The 18,502-nt window shown below is 45.0% G+C and overlaps 1 protein-coding gene across 2 annotated transcripts in view; it reads right to left on the reverse strand.

Moving 5' to 3' along the window:
- Positions 1–18,502, reverse strand: part of RtGEF (Rho-type guanine nucleotide exchange factor) — a 34,782-nt gene that overhangs the window by 3,711 nt on the left and 12,569 nt on the right. The window contains exons 11-18 of one of the 2 annotated variants that reach the window (XM_055076581.2): positions 17,870–18,010; positions 17,262–17,337; positions 15,549–15,751; positions 12,973–13,132; positions 11,177–11,281; positions 7,875–7,953; positions 7,554–7,608; positions 1,241–1,287 (exon numbers count right to left, since the gene is read on the reverse strand). In XM_055076581.2, coding sequence (XP_054932556.1) covers positions 1,241–1,287; positions 7,554–7,608; positions 7,875–7,953; positions 11,177–11,281; positions 12,973–13,132; positions 15,549–15,751; positions 17,262–17,337; positions 17,870–18,010 — 866 coding nt within the window. Of the gene's footprint in view, positions 1–1,140; positions 4,353–7,553; positions 7,609–7,874; positions 7,954–11,176; positions 11,282–12,972; positions 13,133–15,548; positions 15,752–17,261; positions 17,338–17,869; positions 18,011–18,502 lie in introns of those variants that run through there. The other variant, XM_050188132.2, reaches the window with a different exon arrangement.

Genomic DNA, 18,502 nt, shown 5'->3' on the forward strand with positions numbered 1-18,502 from the left:
AGAGCTTATTTGTGCGCACTTCGCCTCCATAACTTTCCCTTAATTGCCACAGGAAGTTGTCCGTGAGCATAGTTGTACACATAGCTCCTGTGATACTGCTGTTGGTTAGCTCTCAGGTTCCACTCTCTCTGGATATAGCTTTACTAGAGTACTGTGAAAACTTTTCGGTAAAGGGGTATACTGATATGACATTTTTTACTTGCAACTTTTTTTTGCATTCAATGAAGCTTCAAATCTTCTAAACCCTGTAAGAAATACTCGCAAGTGTCAGAGCACGTTAAGTAATTTACTCATTTCCACAAACCAGTTTGAGTTTCTGCATCCAGGAGCAGAGGTGAATGCATCATGTCGTCACGATACATGAACTCACTTTAATTCCTGTGATAGCCGTGGCTGCCAAACGTGAGCACACCCTGAAGAAAAGTGTGTGGTGTTTTTGTGAATATTTTTGAATGACTGACATCGTCATACCTAGTCATACTACCACACAACATCAGCAAATTTTGCTTAGTGTCATCGCATTACAGTTGTGATGACACCAGGTCTAGCATCACGAGACCAACTTTGGTACCAAATTAAAATATGTTTCCTAACCTTTGTGCCAGCTAAGTGTTATACTTTCACATGCAAGTAGCATGTGGTATAGTTTCTACAGCTTCAAAAATATGTGTCGGTAAGAAATGGCTACAAAGAGCTCGTTTATGTCCCCTTGCTTAAAATGTTTGATTTGCACCAATGTCTGCTTTTCATAATGTCTCGCAGAATGCCTAAAGAAGCACTGTCCTGTAGTGCTTCGCTTTCTCACATATGAATGTGCAACTCATCTGCACACTACATATTTCACAGGTAACTGCACAAAAGCCTTGGCAGCGCAGTAGTTTCGTGTAAAAGTGCTGCCCCAGCTACGGGTCTTAGTAATGCAATAACCAACTCTTCTATGATCATGATGGTAAATACAGAGACAAGGTCTTGCCTCATTCATGGTTCAATGGAAAAAAAAAAAGGCATTGTAACAATAGCTGGTCACACCAAAGGCTGCAAGTTCGTAAGCAAGTTATATGTCCTATTGTACTACTATGTGCATCTTTCTGCCTTTTAGAAAAGTCTGAAACAGCAAGCAGTTAAAAACGAAAAACTCAATGAGCATTAATATGGCTTAGAATTTATATGGTCATGGTCTTTGTATGTAGTACAAGGAAACCCACAGCAAAGCACTACACACTTTGGAAGTCAGTCTCACCCTGCCTCATAGCTCCTCATAAGGGTTTGGCTGTTCTCATAAAGTACCTGCAGAGTGAAAACAGCCAGATAACAGATTTTAACATCTTATTTTTACAGCACAATCTGGATGGCACATGGATGGTTTTCAATTTTACGTGATCAAGGACACGTTTACACAGCATCGCTTCATGAATTGAATGCCACGTTTATACAATACATTCTCATGGTAAATCTGTGCGAAGCGTACTGAAAGAACCGACCAAAGGACACCACTAAGAATGCCTGTGTGGATGGTGGATAACAATGACTTGTGCACGAAACCAACTGTGATGACTGAGCTTTTTTGTAACAAGTGTGGCACGTAAAAGTGGGATATGTGGCCTGCACATTTTGATGCTAAAATACAACAGCAGTGACGGGAAACAGTCTGTTAATGACAAAAAGTGACACAGATGCCCAAATAAAAAATTTTTTTAGAAAGAAACATTGTTCTGTTTCTATCCCTTCTCTTAGAATTGTATGCATATATCGTATTTTCCGGTGTATAACTCTCGTTTCTTTCCTTAAATTTTTGTTGGTGCGTTTTATACACCGATGCGACTTATATACAGCTTTTTCTTTTTCTTTTTTGGAGAAAGCTGACCTCTTCTGGCAGTTGCTACAAGTTGTGTGCACGCTATGGATGTACCGGGTTCCTTTCGTGATCGAGTTGCGGAAGCGCAGTGTGAGAAGGACGGAGCAGAAACGCAAGCGGTGGCAGGCCGCGAGTCGACAGACTCCAAAGTCATCGCATCTGCACATCATTTTCAAGATACGGCGCACGCTGCCGCACAAACTACACAGTTGATACCAGAGTAAAAGCCGTCCCCCCTCCCTCCCGCGCTGCCTTCTCGCTTTCCACCCTGGTGCACGATTTGGCTCATCATCGCATGCTTTCACTCGCACGTGCAGCATATACAGCGCGCGGGAACGATGTTATCTGCCTTAGACTTTATGTGGTACATTGCGGCGACCACGAAGACACAAATGCGCTGGAGTGTCCATATCATTGCTTGCGCGTGACCTGCATTCACGAAGCGAAACATCACTGTACTTTTTTTTTAAATCGCTTACCGAATGAACAGTGCGACTTATATATGCTTTTATTCTGAAAAACTGCCGTTTTGAGGGGGGTGCGACTTATACACCAGAAAATATATACTGCACCATGTGCTACGGTGGTAGCTATGTAGAAAGACACTGTTTCAGAAAGAGTGTGCATTTGAGTTTGCAGAGTGGGCGGCTCTACAGATATTTCTGCCTAAATTCAGCTTTTTTGGACAGAACTGAGATATGCCAAAACTTTGAGAGAGCTTCCCCACACCCTACGTATTTGGGCTTCAAAAAAGGCCTACATAGTACACTGCATAAAAACGCTTCTAAATGTAAACATTTGATTTTTCTAACAGTAATGCCCGCTCGTAAATCTGGAGCAGGTTTTGTTACTCATATGTTCTCTGTTCCACTGGTCATTTTGAACCAAATCACTCTATGACGTATCACTCTCTCTTGCTCTGCTGCCAATAAATGAATTTGTCTGGAAGCTCTGTGCCATGTAGTGTCATATCTGCCAGCTTTGCATGACGACTTCTAATGTTATACAGTATGGAACAGTATGTTTTTCTCCAGCTGATTTGAATTTGCAAAATCTGAGAATTGTCCAAGTGTTTGCTCAAGGGTTCAGGTAGTTTCTCTAAAACAACCAGTAGAATTGGACATAACACAGTGGTTAACATAACACACTTGTTCAAACAAGCCTACAGAACAGCAAATACCCAATAGAACAGCCATAATTCTTCTTGGCACGTCTCTCAGCAGCAGCTCCATTGAATACATCTTGACTAAAATTTAGATGCAGGCATTGCACAAGTCAGCTTATTACTGTATGTTATATGTTATAATGGCCTCGCAGGTACTGTGACATGCAAATGGTCCACACACCGAAAAGGACCTGTGTGAAAATTTTGGGGAAGAAAGAAGCATTCCATGTGGCTGCTGCTTTAACAATGCATCCCTGGAACAATTCTTACTTTTTTTTACCATACCTAAGAGAATCGTTTAAACAAGGACAGTACCTTTCAAGCAAAAGTTTCCCACAGGAATTTGATCGAATGTAGACATTAAAAGAGCTACAACTTTTACCAGCGAACACTATTAAAAAGGTTGTTACATGATTAAAACTACTTTCCTCTCAGGTTATGGCCTTCCTCCTCAACTCAACTTCCATGCATCAATGGCTACACAACATCTACTTGGACACAACATTGTTTCGTGACACGAGGGTTGTCTACTCCCATTTTTCTTGAACAAGTGTGTTTTCACGAACACTTAAAATCTACCCTTAATGTTCACCAGGACCTCCCATACATAATCAATGCATCGGTGCACAGCCATCGAAATCATCTCAAGCTCCTTTTTGGTCATCAAGCATTATCTGCCAGTACTGCGGGACTGAAAAAATACAGTGTTCTGGTTATAACAAGGGTTTACTGCCTCAGCCGGCGTCCTTTTGCCATCTTCACGCCGTTCAGAACAGCACCATCTTGCAGCAGAGTCTAAGTCCTAGCATTCTGAACAGTTCAGGGAAAGGGTGAAACTTCTGTTCCTTGCTGCAGTGGCAGTGCCAATGGCATGAGCTTATCAATGAGGAGAATGACAATGCCGGTCCAGTTGGCTCTCTGTACCCACATCTCAATAGTTGCATCCAGCTGCCCAGACATGAGCTTTGGAGTGGGGACATTGCTGCAACAGTGCACGACGTTGAGGCATGACACGACAGTTGATAGGCCAGCCTTTTGCCACCGTGCCATGCGCAAGAGATAGCTACCGCATGCTCAGAGAACAAGTGGATGGAGAAGCACCGCAGCAACTGGCCGCACTGCAGTGTCCTTTGGACGCACACACCACACAAGAGCAACAAACAACTTTGTGTACGGCCAGCCGATGGTGGCCTCATAGCATGCTGGTCAGGACTCTGTGATGAGCAGGGGCTGGTCACAAGAGCTTAGCAGTAAGTGCTGCCGTAGTAAAGCCTCCAGTCGCATTCGTGCTTGTCGCTCTTCCTCAAGTGCGCGCGACAGTTGGCTGGTCTCCTGCAACATCAGCCATCATCATAAGTGAACATCATGTATGTCAAAGCGAACACTTGCTAATGGTACACAGCAAGCAAACAAAGTCTTTAATGAAAATTCCAAATGCTGGTAGTATTAGCCAAACTAAAGCAAACTACAACTCAGGGACTAAAAACAGCCTAACTTGCTGTCACCGATCAAATACTTACTAAGTGTTCCGCATAAGGCGTGTAATTTATTTTAAGGTTTTAAAAATGCACATCGCTGCCGATCGCAAGCACACTGCTCGGCGGAATTTTAAGCTGCCCCTACCCATATGACGGAAATCACCCATATGACGTCAGTGGGGCAAGCTATCCGATTGGTTGACCAGGGCACGTGATCGATAATTTTTCCAACTTTATGGTAAACAAATGATTTTCGTAATAGTTGGAATGTTAGTTAATTTGTTTTTATAAAAAGAAAGTAACATAAAGGGAATGCACAAGAACAATTTTTCACTACACTTAAGCACTTCCGGCACACAGCAAGTGTCGTCTGCTTGTATTACAACGTGCTCCACCTTTGACGAGAGCTCTGCCATCAGTGTCGGTCTGTCTTTTCGCGAGCGCTATGATTTGACTTTGTTGCGTTGTGGAGTGCAAACGTAGCGACTGGCAATATGTCAAGCTGCGACATCGTGTCTCTCTGCAAGCCAGTAGACAAGCAGACTGGCTGCAGCGCATCGGACTGCCGCTATCCGACCGGCGCCAGGATTTGTGCGATTGCGGCCGTCACTTTACACCGTAAGATTACTAACGCAATAGCGTTTTGCGAGTCCGGTATTAGGGTAAACGCAAGCGCAAGGGGACAAGGCCTGGCCGTGTCCTCTTGCGTGTCGTTTCAGTGGATGAACAGAAGCGCAAATGTGAATGGTCTGCACGGTGCAGCCACCTGGTGGCATAGAGCTCAACCACACACAGTAGCCGTAACAAAATGTATTCTTCCTTGCTGCTGGTGTAAATTTTTCGCAGGAGTGTAATCGTTAACACGTTGTTTTTGTAAATGTTTAAAATGTTTTACACTTAGAGCAACATTAGCTCTTTCTCTGCGCCAATGGGTGGCTGGACCGTGGAGACCGATGAGGCAGCTCACGTACATTTACGCTAAAGTTCCTTCATCAGCTTGAGTTTATGCCTCCACCGTTCCGTCGAAACGTTAAGCTAATGTGTGATTACCGGAATACCAGACACGTTCGGCGCTACGACAGAATGCTCGCAACGCATTCTGCTTCGATAGCTCTCGCTTGGGGTCGACGGCCAAGCAGCTAGCAGAGAGGTTTCGCGCGGGCGGGCTCCAAAACCGGAAGTGCATGATGTGACGTCGCATCGTGACGCAGAACCACTGAAGGCGGAGCTTAGCCCCGTTCGCTCGGCGAACGAGTTGAGAAGGAAAAGCATGGCTAGGGAGGAGGGTAACTTGTAATAGCTTGTAGCTCCAGTAATACGTAACGCTTCATTTAAATTGTGGTGCGAATGTTCTACTTAAGCTGTACCCTACGCGTCGTCTATATTTGTCCGAACCGTTTCAGGGGCCCTTTAAAAACAAATTTTGTAGACTCGTAAGTTACAGCTACAGTAAATCATTCGCAGCGCAATTTGTGTGAAGCATCTCATATTAAGAGAGCTATGGATGATTGCAAGTTGCCCTCCTCCATAGCCATGCATTTTCTCTTCAGCTCGTTTGCTGAGTGATCGGGGCTAAGCACCGCCTTTACTAGCTCTTCATTATGATGGGACGTCATGTTGTCTACTTCCGGTTGTCTTGGAGCCAGCGCACAAAGCCTCTCCAACCTCTCTGCCAGCTGCCTGGCAGTCAATCCCAAGCGAGAGCTGTCAAAGCATTCTGTCGCAGAGCCGAGCTATCTGGTATTCTGGTAACCACAGGCTAGCTGGGAATTTCGACGGATAGGTGGAGGCGTAAACTAAAGCCCCTCCATACCACTACTGCTGTTATGAAGGAGCTTTAACACAGACGTACATGAGCTGGCTAATTGGTCTGCATGGTACAGCCAGCTGGTGGAGCGGAGCATAATTAGCCAAACAAAGAGCTAATATTGCTTTAACCAAGTGTAAACCTTTTGATCATTTAGAAAAGTGTGTTCATGATTGCGCTCCTGCCAAAAATTTATATCAGCAGCAAAGTAGAATACACTTCATTACTGCTATATTAGTTCTGTGTTTGTTATGCAAAATAGAAGTGAGGCGTGCAGACAAAGACACAAGAGTAGAGAAGTGGACAACACGAACGCCGACTATCAACTGAAGGGAGCACTAAGGCGAAAAAAGAAGGAAGACATAAAACTCATCAAGTTTGTGTCTTCCTTCTTTTTTCGCCTCAGTGATGAGTTTTGTGTCTTCCTTCTTTTTTCGCCTCAGCGATGAGTTTTGTGTCTTCCTTCTTTTTTCGCCTCAGTGCTCCCTTCAGTTGATAGTCGGCGTTCGTGTTGTCCACTTCTCTACTCTTGTGTCTTTGTCTGCACGCCTCACTTCTATTTTGCATAATGAATCCTTACCAACTAGGTCAGCTTTCTGTCGTTCTAAGCTTCTGTGTTTGGTTGAGCTGTGTGCCACCAGCTGGCTGCACCGTGCAGACCCTTCACATCTGCACTTCCGCTCAGCTCATGAAATGCCCAAGCTACAGTGAACTCCCAGGCTGTTCTCTTGAGTTTGCATTTACCCGACTACTGGACACGTAAAATACTATTGTGGTAGTAATCCTCCGTTGTAAAGTGACGGCCACAAACGTGCAAATCCCAGTGCCGATCGGATACCAACAGTCCGATCTGAACCAACATCGATACTAACAGTGCGAAAGTGGCTGCAGGCCCTTTGCTCATCTGCTGCCTTGCAGAGAGACATTATGTCGCAGCCAAGTAGCGAGCTGCGATCAGTAACAATGTACATTTTTAAAACCTTATAATAAATTACACACTTTATGCGGAGCACTTAGATGCATCATTCAATTATCAGAAGGTCTTTCCCTATTTGTTCAGTACATTTGTACAAAATCATCGAAATTGTTTCAGGGTCCCGTTAAGTAGGCTGCCTTCAGTTAAGCATGGCAAGCAAGTTGCCTCCTATCCAAATTTTACTGAATGAACCTGTTGGATCACCCAATCTGTACAAAGCATAGCATTTTATTGGTAAAGTAAAAGTCAACAACCGACAGCACAGTACTTACAGTTCGCAGTTCCTTGACCTGGTCTCTCAGGGCATAGACAGTGTCAACAAGGCTTCTGTGAACCAAACCAAACAAAATGTGGTGTCAAGATCATGCTGGCAGGATGACCAGTGTAAAGCATCTTCTACAAAGGCTCATAAGGACACAAAAACGGTCTGGAGTGTTCCGAGATCTCATGGAACATTTTGTGTATTACTTGGAAAACAAGCAAGCTGCCACATGTCTTTCACAAATGTTAAACAAGCAAAAGCAATTATCACATGCTTTTTCACGCTGCAAGAGGATAATTTGCTATTCATGGACAGAATCAAACACGTTTACCTCTCCTCCATGCCTTTGTTGTCTTCAACAATAATTTTCTCATCCTCCGCTACTAAGACTTGTGGGCAGTTCATCAATGCTGTAAAGAGAAGTGTCACCCAGGTCAGTGAACGCCTTACTTTAGGGAGAGCACGTCAATTAATGAAAGTACAGTCAAACCCGGCTATATCGAACTCGCAAAAAAACGCCTATCAGTTCAATATAGAGCATAATTCGATATAAGCCTACTAAATAATTGGATGTCATAAAGGCACATACCATTTATAAAATCACTTTATTGAGGAAACTAGCTTAGTTTCGCATAAATTAGTCCTGCATTTTCTTCTGCTTGGGCAATTTCGCTGCCTGCGACGCACGCACTTCCCCACATTGTCTAAGGAGTCGGAGCAGCTGAGGCCGCAACCTTTCGCATTCGCGCAGAAGCACCGGACTAATGCGAGTGCACCAATCACTTCGGAGGATGTGGGCAAAGGACCGTAGTCGCTTTCCTCAACGTGACTACTTTCATTTGTGCTCAGTACGATGTCGGCGATGTAGTCTTCGTTTCCGGGCTCTACCGTGGTCGCGACACAATCATCTGCACTCACAAACTCGTCCGCCGTTGATTCAAATGTCCCGGAAATTTTGACAGCTCGCTCCAAACTTCGGCAACACCGGCAATGGCTTCGTCGCATTCATCACAATTTACAGTCATCACCGAGCACGCGGAAACCGGCACGTATGAAGAACGCCTCGTACACGGCCGTGCGTACGCGCCGGGCGCCATGGGCACCGAGTTGCGAGTGTGGCCACTTTAGCCCTAATGGTGCCGAGAGTGCTCCTCGGAATCTTGCACGCTGCGGGGACATCGCGTTCGACGCGATTTATGATTTCGATCTTCACGACGAAAGGCGAATTCTGCCGCTTCATCACGGCAACACTGTGGGAGAAGGCCCACAAGGCGCAAACACGATAAACCAGAGAAGCAGCCCGACAACTCCCACTTTCGCCATCTTGCACGAAGAGCGCACAAGAGCCTCTGATTGGCTGTCTGAACAAGCGCTGTAGGCGGGCCAGGATCATTTTTTGCTGGGGACTGTCGATTGGATTCAACAACAAAGAAAGGAAGGACGCTTGATTCTGCAACCCGTGAGGGAGCACGGCGAAGCGTCGTCAGGTGAGAGGGAGTGGGAAGTGAAAGATGATAGAGAAAGAGGGAGGATAATAGACTTCACTATGCGCAACAGGGGGAGTGTCGACGGCTCGCCCGAACAGCCCGAGGCAGCGCGGTCACGGTAGGGAGAGCGGTTGGATGAAGCCGCGCCGCCGGGTTTCCCCGCTACCGTAAGGGAAAGCCAACTTCTGGGGGCACTTTCCCGCCACTTGACGTTCGATATATCGGAAGTCACTGCAATATTTGTTCGATGTAAGTGTAATTTTTGCTATATATACTCATTGTAACTATACCGTGACCAGAAATTGTTCGGTATATAGAATAATTCGATGTAAACGGGTTCGATATAGTCGGGTTCGACTGTACACAAAATACTGCAGACTCCCTTTATAACGCTATAGTGAGTTCCCATGAGAAGCTTAACCTCTATTAAGCCAGGCTTCTGTTAGGGCGACCAGATTTCGTGGTATTGGAAGTTTAGAAACACTAAAGGCAAATGTTAAGTCAAGTTAAAGGGCCCCTCGCCAGGCCCCATAGCAAATTTTGATTATACGCTGGAAGTTGTTACGTGTCCTCTAGGGAGCGTAACATAATAGCCGAGATAGAAATATTTCAGTGCCGCGAACCCATGATTTGAGCAGGTGGGCTCCACTGCATAGCGAGACTCCCTCTCCACTTGCCCCGTCTAGCGTTCGCAAGCGAAATTCCTTCCCTGCGTTTTCCCATGTCGGACCTCGAGGATCGCGTGACACATACGTCACGGGCCCACCTTCACTTTCTTTTTTCTCCTCGCTTTCTTTTTTTTTTTTTCGCCGATGTGCACTTTTGCTGGTTTATCCGCTGGCGGCGTTGCGTGCGAGCTGTTATTGTTTCGTACAGCGCATGATTTTGCGCGCTGTGCATAAGGGCACATGACTAGCGGTATAATTCAGTGCTACATGAATACTGAGGCAAAACAAGCGTATCGTAGAGCATGATCATGTGCTGGAACATGGTAAAAAATGGATAGTTTCGATACTTGCGCACGTGACTGCACGACCATGGGAACAAGCAGACGAAACGGAAGTGCATCGCTCTTGCTTCAGTGCGAAGTAAAACAAAAAAACATGCAGACATTCCTATTGTGTGTTTCTCTAAACCTCAATTCGTCAATTCAAGCAACAGATCACACAAATAACAGATGTTGCCTTGAATAATTCTCAAAGTCACGTGTCTACACGAGCTACGTCACACTGCGGACACGATTACATAAGCGCAGGAGCCCGACTACGTCACTGTCCCCTCTCTGGGTGGATTCGCCGCGAGTGAAGAGGGAAATGGCGTTTAGATTTAAATTTCAGGCCTTTCCGAGGCACGTAGCGCTGTAATCCTTTGCAAACACGATCGCTGGCGCCTTGTGTGCTCTGCGCTTGTCAGCTCAACATTGCCAGGCCTGGTGAGGGGCCCTTTAAAGAGATACATAAGTGCTCCGTGTCTGAAGCATGACTTTTATTGAGAACACAGCTCGCGTAAGTGAGCAGATGACATAAACAGAGAACAGGACTGGCTCCACCACTGAGGAAATATGGCACTGCCTCACATGATACTGCCTCATTTGTAACTAGAAGTTCGAACTCACTGGTAATGAAAATGTTAGATTTGACGCATTTTAACATGAAAGGAAAAACATCTTGGCCAGTTTTATCAGATGTTTCTACAGATGAACTTTGATGGCACTACTTGCAACAGTGCAAGGCATTCTCTATGCTGGTGACCGGCTTGAAGTAAACAGAGGTACGCAATGGAGCATGGCCAGTGAGGTCGTCAGCATAGCTACCCAACAGAGCTAATTCGTCACTGGTGACTTGAATGACGGAATAATCTTGTAGCTCCTATAGAAACGATCTACATTGGAACTGATGACAATGACAATATGTTTATTTGACAATATATGCGTAAAATTGTCATGGCGCTGAGGTGAAAGGTGACGACATGAGTCACCTCACTAGGCCTCTAGCACCATGTGTGGTTCGCCTTATGGTAAAAAAGAAATGTGACATTTCTAGAGAGGTAGTGTAACGTTCTAGATTGGTCCAATCGTTTGTCTCTGGTGCCAGTTTTGAAGGGATACTATTGTAATCTGAAATTCTACACAGCATGTAAGGCCTACCTGAGTTCACTGTGTGCCTTGCTCGACAACTGCTGCCACAGTAGGCCTCAATGACTTGCAGCAGCTGCATGTCATCCACATGCGGAGCCCTGTCTTCAGCAGGACCTGCACAGGCGCCGCCCAGCCATACATCACAACATGCCTTGCCTGCACCATGTTTATAAGGACTTCATCAAAGTGATGCCATTTGACTTCACTTAACCAATAACAAACAGGTAAGCGTAATGCACAGCATATAGCTCACTTTCTTGCCTCTGCTTCTGCTTTCTATACAAAAGGGAGACTAGCGCTCTATCAAAGAAGAAAGCTTACATAAATTTTGGCAGAGCAGTAAGAAAGTTCACCTACTTTGTGAAAGGTGAGACTATGGCACCCTTTTCAGTTAACTTAGTGTTCAATGGCAGATCAGTTCAGAAGAATTCCACAAGGTGGAGAAAGGTTCATGAAAGGGAAAACTGTCATCCACCCGAATGTAGCATGAAGCTGCAAAGCTACAATGAATGTGTAGATCACATTATGTAAATAGGCTGAATTAAATACTAGGCAGTTTTAGTTTAGCGTAAACAGCTATAGCGTACGCTATACGCTATAGTATAGCATACACTAAGCAGCACATGGTTTTGACAGTTTTAGTTTTTGCTACGAACGAAGTGCATTTTACAAAAGCAACGCCAAAATCAATTCGAAGTGGGCAGTCGGGACCGCCGCCATGTTTCCCGCAAACTCCGCAAACCATGCAAAGATGTTAACGCTAAATCTGAGAAATAGCGTGCGTACACTATACGCTATGGGTCGTTTAGCATTCTGCGCATGTGTAGTGACGACCCGCTATTTTATAGCGTACGCTAAACTAAAGCTGTCTACTATTTAGCAGTACATCCCCTAAAGAACAACTTTCGTTGTGAAGAAGTTATAACCATAGTTGCAGGCTGTTCGTAACTTTTCACAAAGCTCAGACAAATTTTTTTTCGTCACACTTAAGTAGTTAGTATTTACATAGCTGTGACCACGTTTCTTCCTCTTGGAGTAGAGAAAGAATAGACGATTAAAGGGGCCCTGAAACACTTTTTTAACATAGTAAAAGAAACGTTCCCAATCTGTTGTAGAGGCTGCAGTCAACATGTGAGCCAAATATTACTGCACTGCATGCAGCCGGAAATTTACAATCTACTCTCAAACACAGTGAAAAATCCCTTGCTGTAGCGGTTTGCCACCCAAACACCACGCCAGCCTAGGCTATTAGGCCTAACCAGCGCTCCTTCACCTTCACCAGGTGTCAGCGACCAAAGTCAAGGTATTGTGCCAGGTTAGCGCAAATCTATTGGCAGTGGTCGTACGGCTCTTGGGAAGCCAAGATACCATCTCACCAGCAAAAGCAAGAGTGTGGGAGACAATTTTAACTGCGCAAGATTTCTTCTCGGCAGCAGTTTTTTAACTACATCGTGCGAGCAAATCATGTCCAGAAATTTGAGCCAGACAGCTTCCAGTGTCAGAAACAGTTCGAAATTTCGGTTGCCGACATACACTGGTTCAAGAGAAAAGGTTGCAAAAGTCACTCGGCAACTGTAAACAAATTGCCCATCTTTGGCTTGTCTTGGCTATAAGCTATGTTACGGTAATGAAAATTGCTCAACAAAACCAAAACTCTCAGTTGTTAATTTTTTTTTTAGATTTATATACGTTCATTTCGAATACTGAAATTTGAGCCAAAGCGAATATCGAAGAACATAATATTTTAGCGAAAATTAAAAAAATATATTGGATATTCTCACGAGCCTGCAATCAAAACATCTCACCAGCTCTCCGCTGCTGCTTATGGTGCCGGTTTGGGGCACGGCTAGCTGTTGGCCGGGGACGCAGGGGTGGATGCGGTCGCAGGCACCAACCACCACTCTGTGAGGTTGATGAGCTCTCTGGCACAGCTGTCCTCTCGGTGGATGGGCCTAGCACCACAGGCTGCAACATTCACATATTATTAAGCTGACATGCTACCAATAACAAAAATCACAATGTGATTGAGGCGTGCCTTATCACTGCTGTGCAGGCATTCGACTGTTCTGCTGTTTCTGGTCCTTTCCCTTAACACCTGTGATGAGACAGAGCGATGTCTGTGGGGTCACTCACCTGTTGGTCCTGAAGGTCAAGCCATTATGGCTTAGGCAGTCAGCCAATACATTAAGCTCAATGTAGACGGGGTCAAAGATTTGTTGCAGCTACATTTTAAAGGGGTCCTGAAGCACCCCTTGGGCTTGGTGAAAAAGCATAGTCGGATAGCATATTCTGCTGTGAGCATCTCAGCCAAGTTTTGCTGTCACAAGTGGCGCGTAGAGCTCGCAAGTGGAGCGCAAGATCACCTTTCTCTCAAATGCTCTCTCTTTAAAAGAAGCCTATTCCTCACTCTTTTCTGGACGCCTTACCAAAAAAAAAAAGAAGCAGATTCCCACACGCGGCTGCTATTGGCAGATTGGCAATCAAGATGGGTGTTTGGATCAGTGTGCTTTTTCGTACTGTTACTGTGTATATTTATTGACGAGGCACAATAAACAGGCTGAAGTAAGATGTGCTTTCGAATTTCGATAATAATCACGTACTTTCGGAAGAAGCAGACTATCATCTGCTCACACTCGGCGGCAGACGCCTACATAGGAATTAAACTTTGGCCACCCTGCTTTGGCTACCCTGCGGGTCTCACTAATTTTGCTTATTTGTGAACGCTCAAAGGGACACTGAAGGCAAATGTTAAGTCTCTAAGATGTCAATATTTTTGCGAACAGAGCCTTAATAATCGAGAAATTGAGGTAAATGCAGAACATGATTAGAGACTCCCACGGGACATTCAAGCACTTGCCCAATGACGAAAGCACTCTTCAGTTAAATTCTGTCACTAGTACTCAACTACTCGTTGCAAAAAACATCCCTGTATTGTATTATAAGATGAAATAAAATGCTACTTGTCCAGTTCTATTTCATCTTTAGAAGAAAGAACTCATTGAAATAACTGTTGACAATGACGTGGGCAGTCGAAAGGTTCCTTTCGCTCGACTCCGCACCACCCATGCTTTCGCGTTTCAGCACTTTCCTGATTGTGTAGTGATGCGCTGGTTTTGCTGGCTCACAAAACTCGCACAAACTGCAAGTAGCAGAGAATTCAACTTCCATGTGATGTTGCGGGATGCCCGAACGGTCTACGCCACTTGATCAAAAAGCAGCTGCAGCGGCGACTCCGCCGCTCTGTCTTGGTTCGGTACCATTGTATGTCGGGCGCTGTTTTACTCACCAACGGCAGCAAACGGTAGTGATGACATATGCAACATCACCACTCTCTCGGTTGGGTGGCGGGAGATTTGAATTTCAAAAAAGGCATTTGAACCTTCAGATGCAATTTTCTCGTAAACTAAGCCTTTCCTTGGTGTGAAACAAGCGTTGCGAGGTTTCTGGAATGGTACTTAAACAGCTCACGTCGACCTAGTATTTGCCTTTAGTGTCCCTTAAATAGCCTCGAACCATGTCAGACCACACGCACACTTGCCAGTATGCACTCACTTCTGGCCACTTCTCGTTAGACAGCTTGGCAAACAAATTGACAGCGCTTCAAAAATGCGCAAGTTGGATGTGGCTACTATCCATAGGTAAAGCTGGTGAAGGACAAAGGCGGTCTGCACCGCGTAGCATGGTCAGACTGTAGCATATTAGCGTGAGCATGCACTTAAGTCCTGTCGTGCACAAAGCACTACCTTTGAATGTAGCTGCGGCCTGGTACGTAGCATAGACACCGTGGCCACCTCGAGATGCCACGACAAGTCCACTGGCTAAGCGCACTGCGGCTTGCTGAGGACAACCACGCTTGGCTTGCGTCTGACGTGTCTAGCCTCCATAATCGGAAGTAATGGCATCTACATTAACATCCAAAATGAAATCTGAACTGTGCGTCACGGTGACATTTAGAAGACATGTGGGCATGCCCTGCTCCGCCATAGCCTTCGCAGTGCAAGGCATTGAAGAAGGAGCGGAAGCACTGCGAAGGCTGTGTTTGATTGCCAATAACTCTACTTCTGCTAAGCAAATTTAAGTAAATTTTGCAGCAAAGTATTTCTGAAATAGCCCATTTTAACCTCGAATGCCTTTCTCCTCTTCGATGAAAAGTGGTTCAGGGCACCTTTAACTGCTCATACATTTTAAGCAGGCACACATTAACGAGGTTTTACTCTATGTGCCTCATGCTTTGTAGTGGTAGTGGCCCACTACTTACGATAAGGACACAGAAGGCATTGAATTCGCATGAACTAGGTTGTGTAAGTCATGTTGAGCAGAATAGGTCTACAGCTATGAGCTTCTTTTTAGGCATTCAAGCTTTTTTCATTGGAAAACTCACCAAGGAGCGCTGTGGCACAGGAGTTTCCATTGACCGGACCACAGTGACAGTGAGTGCTGGTGTAGGGGTGTTCACTTGTGCCACCACCCGTCGGAGCGGGCTGGGTGCAGGCGGCGGCATGGGTGAGCAGTTCAGCTTGGCCTTCCACTGGGATGCCTCTTCTGCGCTCCGACAGAGCACTGTCATACGTGGCACTGAAGGACCTGCGAGTAGAAGTAGCAGTCAGCTTAACAACAAGCTCTAGCTACTATGACCAAACGACCCACACACCCGCTAATCAATAAAACTGTGTCAGGTATGTACACCGAACAAGCACTTTTTTACCCCCTTCAGCCCCAGAACATCTAGTAACTGTTCTACTAATCCTCCCGAAAGGCATGAAAAACAAAAGACTGAAAAAGTGTCCAACGATTACAATACTCCCCAATGCGAAACTTGAGCGCAACTTGATATGTGTTTTCATTTCGCGATGTAGTATTGAGGTAAATAATTTGAGACCGGAAGCACTGCACAGACTGGCAGTGGGCAAGTGCCATCAGCGCCTCCGTAGAGGGAGGGGCAGTATGGGAACGCTGGCATGATGAGCAGCAACGGAGCCAGCTATGGAAGATGACGACGACGAATGCATGAGCAGTGGCACGAACGTGAAGGGCAGTATGAGAACGCTGGCATGATGAGCGGCATCGGAGCCAGCTGTGGAAGAAGACGATGACGAACGTGCGAGCAGTGGCACGAGCACGTTCACGCGATTACACCGAGAGATGTCGATGCTGAACCCAGGAATGGATACCTAAGAGCTGCTCTCTAAAAGGATTCATGGCTCTGAGTAACTGTGAGGACATTACCCAAGCACCACACAGAGATAGGCAGGCAGTATAGGACACAGACGGCCACTTGAACAGCAGCACTTTACCACTTCAACAACAAATGTCCCTATACAAATCTCAATTTTCCTACTGACCCACCAACTTTTTTCCATAATGCACCCAACTTTGCTTCAAGCTGTAGCTTCATTTTTGGCCCAGTTGTATGAAATGTGCTTTTTATATGAACTTCTAGTTGCTGGATTTCTCACTTCTCAGTCTTTGTACTGACGTTCATCTTGCAAAACATTGCTTACTTCACTCAAACATGTCAACCACTTGTCTGTTGCCAGCCTTTGGGCAGTAAAGCAAAGCCAAGAAGATTCTGTGGCATGGGCTCAACTACTGTGCCACTTAATTCCGAGGCCCATGCTTAACTAACTGCACCAATAAGCCCACCAGTGCATCATGATCTCAGAGGAGCAAACTGTTTCCAGCAAAGCTAAGGACATGTCAGAGGAGGAAGAACGAGTAAACAATGTAGCCATAAGGAAGATGGCAATTATGACAATGACCAAGAAGGGAAAACAGGACCCAATCAACAAGGAAAGCAAGGAGGAGCAGAAGGAGTATGTCATACTTTAAGGACAACAATGGCACCTGTCATAAATTCCACCTTGAAAACAAATGAGGCCACCCAACCACGCACAGTCGTACCTTAAAGCTCAAATTTTGTAGAGACATACTGCTGAATACTAATTCTCTGGATAGAGAAAAAAAAAAAAAAAGTGAATATGTCGAGACAAGTGAAGCACTATATTGTGTTTGCACCAAGTTTAGAGTTGTATGTAGATGTTTAATTTTTCACTGGCTAACAAACAAAGAAAAAAAGGGGGTGGGTTTATATTACCTTGAATGTCGAAGGCACAGCCATCAGCTGGATCCTGGGAGTTCGTCACTGTCAAGCCCAATACAGGGAAGCGACCCTGCAAAGGACACAAGTCTGGAGCTTGCCCTAAATGTTACACATGCAGTTGGGTGGCTCAGGAACAATGGATTCGCTTGCACGAGTTGCAAAGGTGGCTATTTCAAGCGGTTATTTATAAAAGAAAATGCAGCAAACTCTGCTGGCCACCAAACAAGAAATCTAGCACATTTACAACAATTTTCTTCTGAAGTAGAAAACTCAAGTTATGCACAATAAATAGCCTGAAACTCTTTAATGCTGAAGTCCTGAACAGCATAGGAATTTCATACACAAGTTATAACAGTGTACAGACAGATGCATGGGACAAAAGCATACTACAAGCTATACTTACTTAATGCTTAGCGTTGACAGGCAGCAAGGAAATGAGGCAACGCATGCGACACTGTGCGACATCACAATCCATGTGCAGCTTGCAAGGATTTGTATGTGGTTTCGGGTGAGCCTTTGTGCAGGGAGTGTTGTAAACGTGCAGTGCACACCTCCAACGCGTGCAGTGGAACAGAGGGAAGGATGATGCCGAAAGGACTCACCTGGTAAGAGAAACGCCCATTGGAAAGAGACAGCTGCACCAGGCAGCTGGAGAACAGCGCCAGGTAAAGGTCACGCCGCTCTTCCCCGGTCAACAGTACCACAGGCCCCACGTGCAGCAGCTCGCCCAAGCACTGGAGCTCCTGTGGCATCAGGGTTTCAAGAATGGTTGAGTCACAAAAGACATATGAGATCAAGGAATAGTAAAATCGTAGACCCGCTGGATTGCTTGTCTCTTACGTATTGTAAAAGATACTGTTTGATTTTGATGTTTTTGGTACAGTTGAATTACAATTTAACAAAGCCAACGAAACTCCGGAGATATTTAATCATATAAAGAATTTGATTAAGTTGAAAACACTTAAATCACTCACGCAAATAACAAATAATTTTTATTTAAGAGTGAAAAAATGTTTTTGACTGCATGAGCTCTGTCAGTAGCAGGAATACAGTTAAACCTTGATATAACGAAGTTGGTATAATCGGCACTTTTCTTCGTTATATTTGTCCTTTTAGCAAATAAGTACAGTTGCTAACAAATTGTTCTTATCCAGAATGTAAAACTTTTAATTATTGAAAAATAAAAAAATTCAATCACAAGAAAGTTGCATTTTCTCCTGAAAGGCAATGGATTG

The sequence above is a fragment of the Dermacentor andersoni genome, chromosome 2 (genome assembly GCF_023375885.2).
Source record: "Dermacentor andersoni chromosome 2, qqDerAnde1_hic_scaffold, whole genome shotgun sequence".
In the NCBI taxonomy this organism is placed as follows: domain Eukaryota; kingdom Metazoa; phylum Arthropoda; class Arachnida; order Ixodida; family Ixodidae; genus Dermacentor; species Dermacentor andersoni.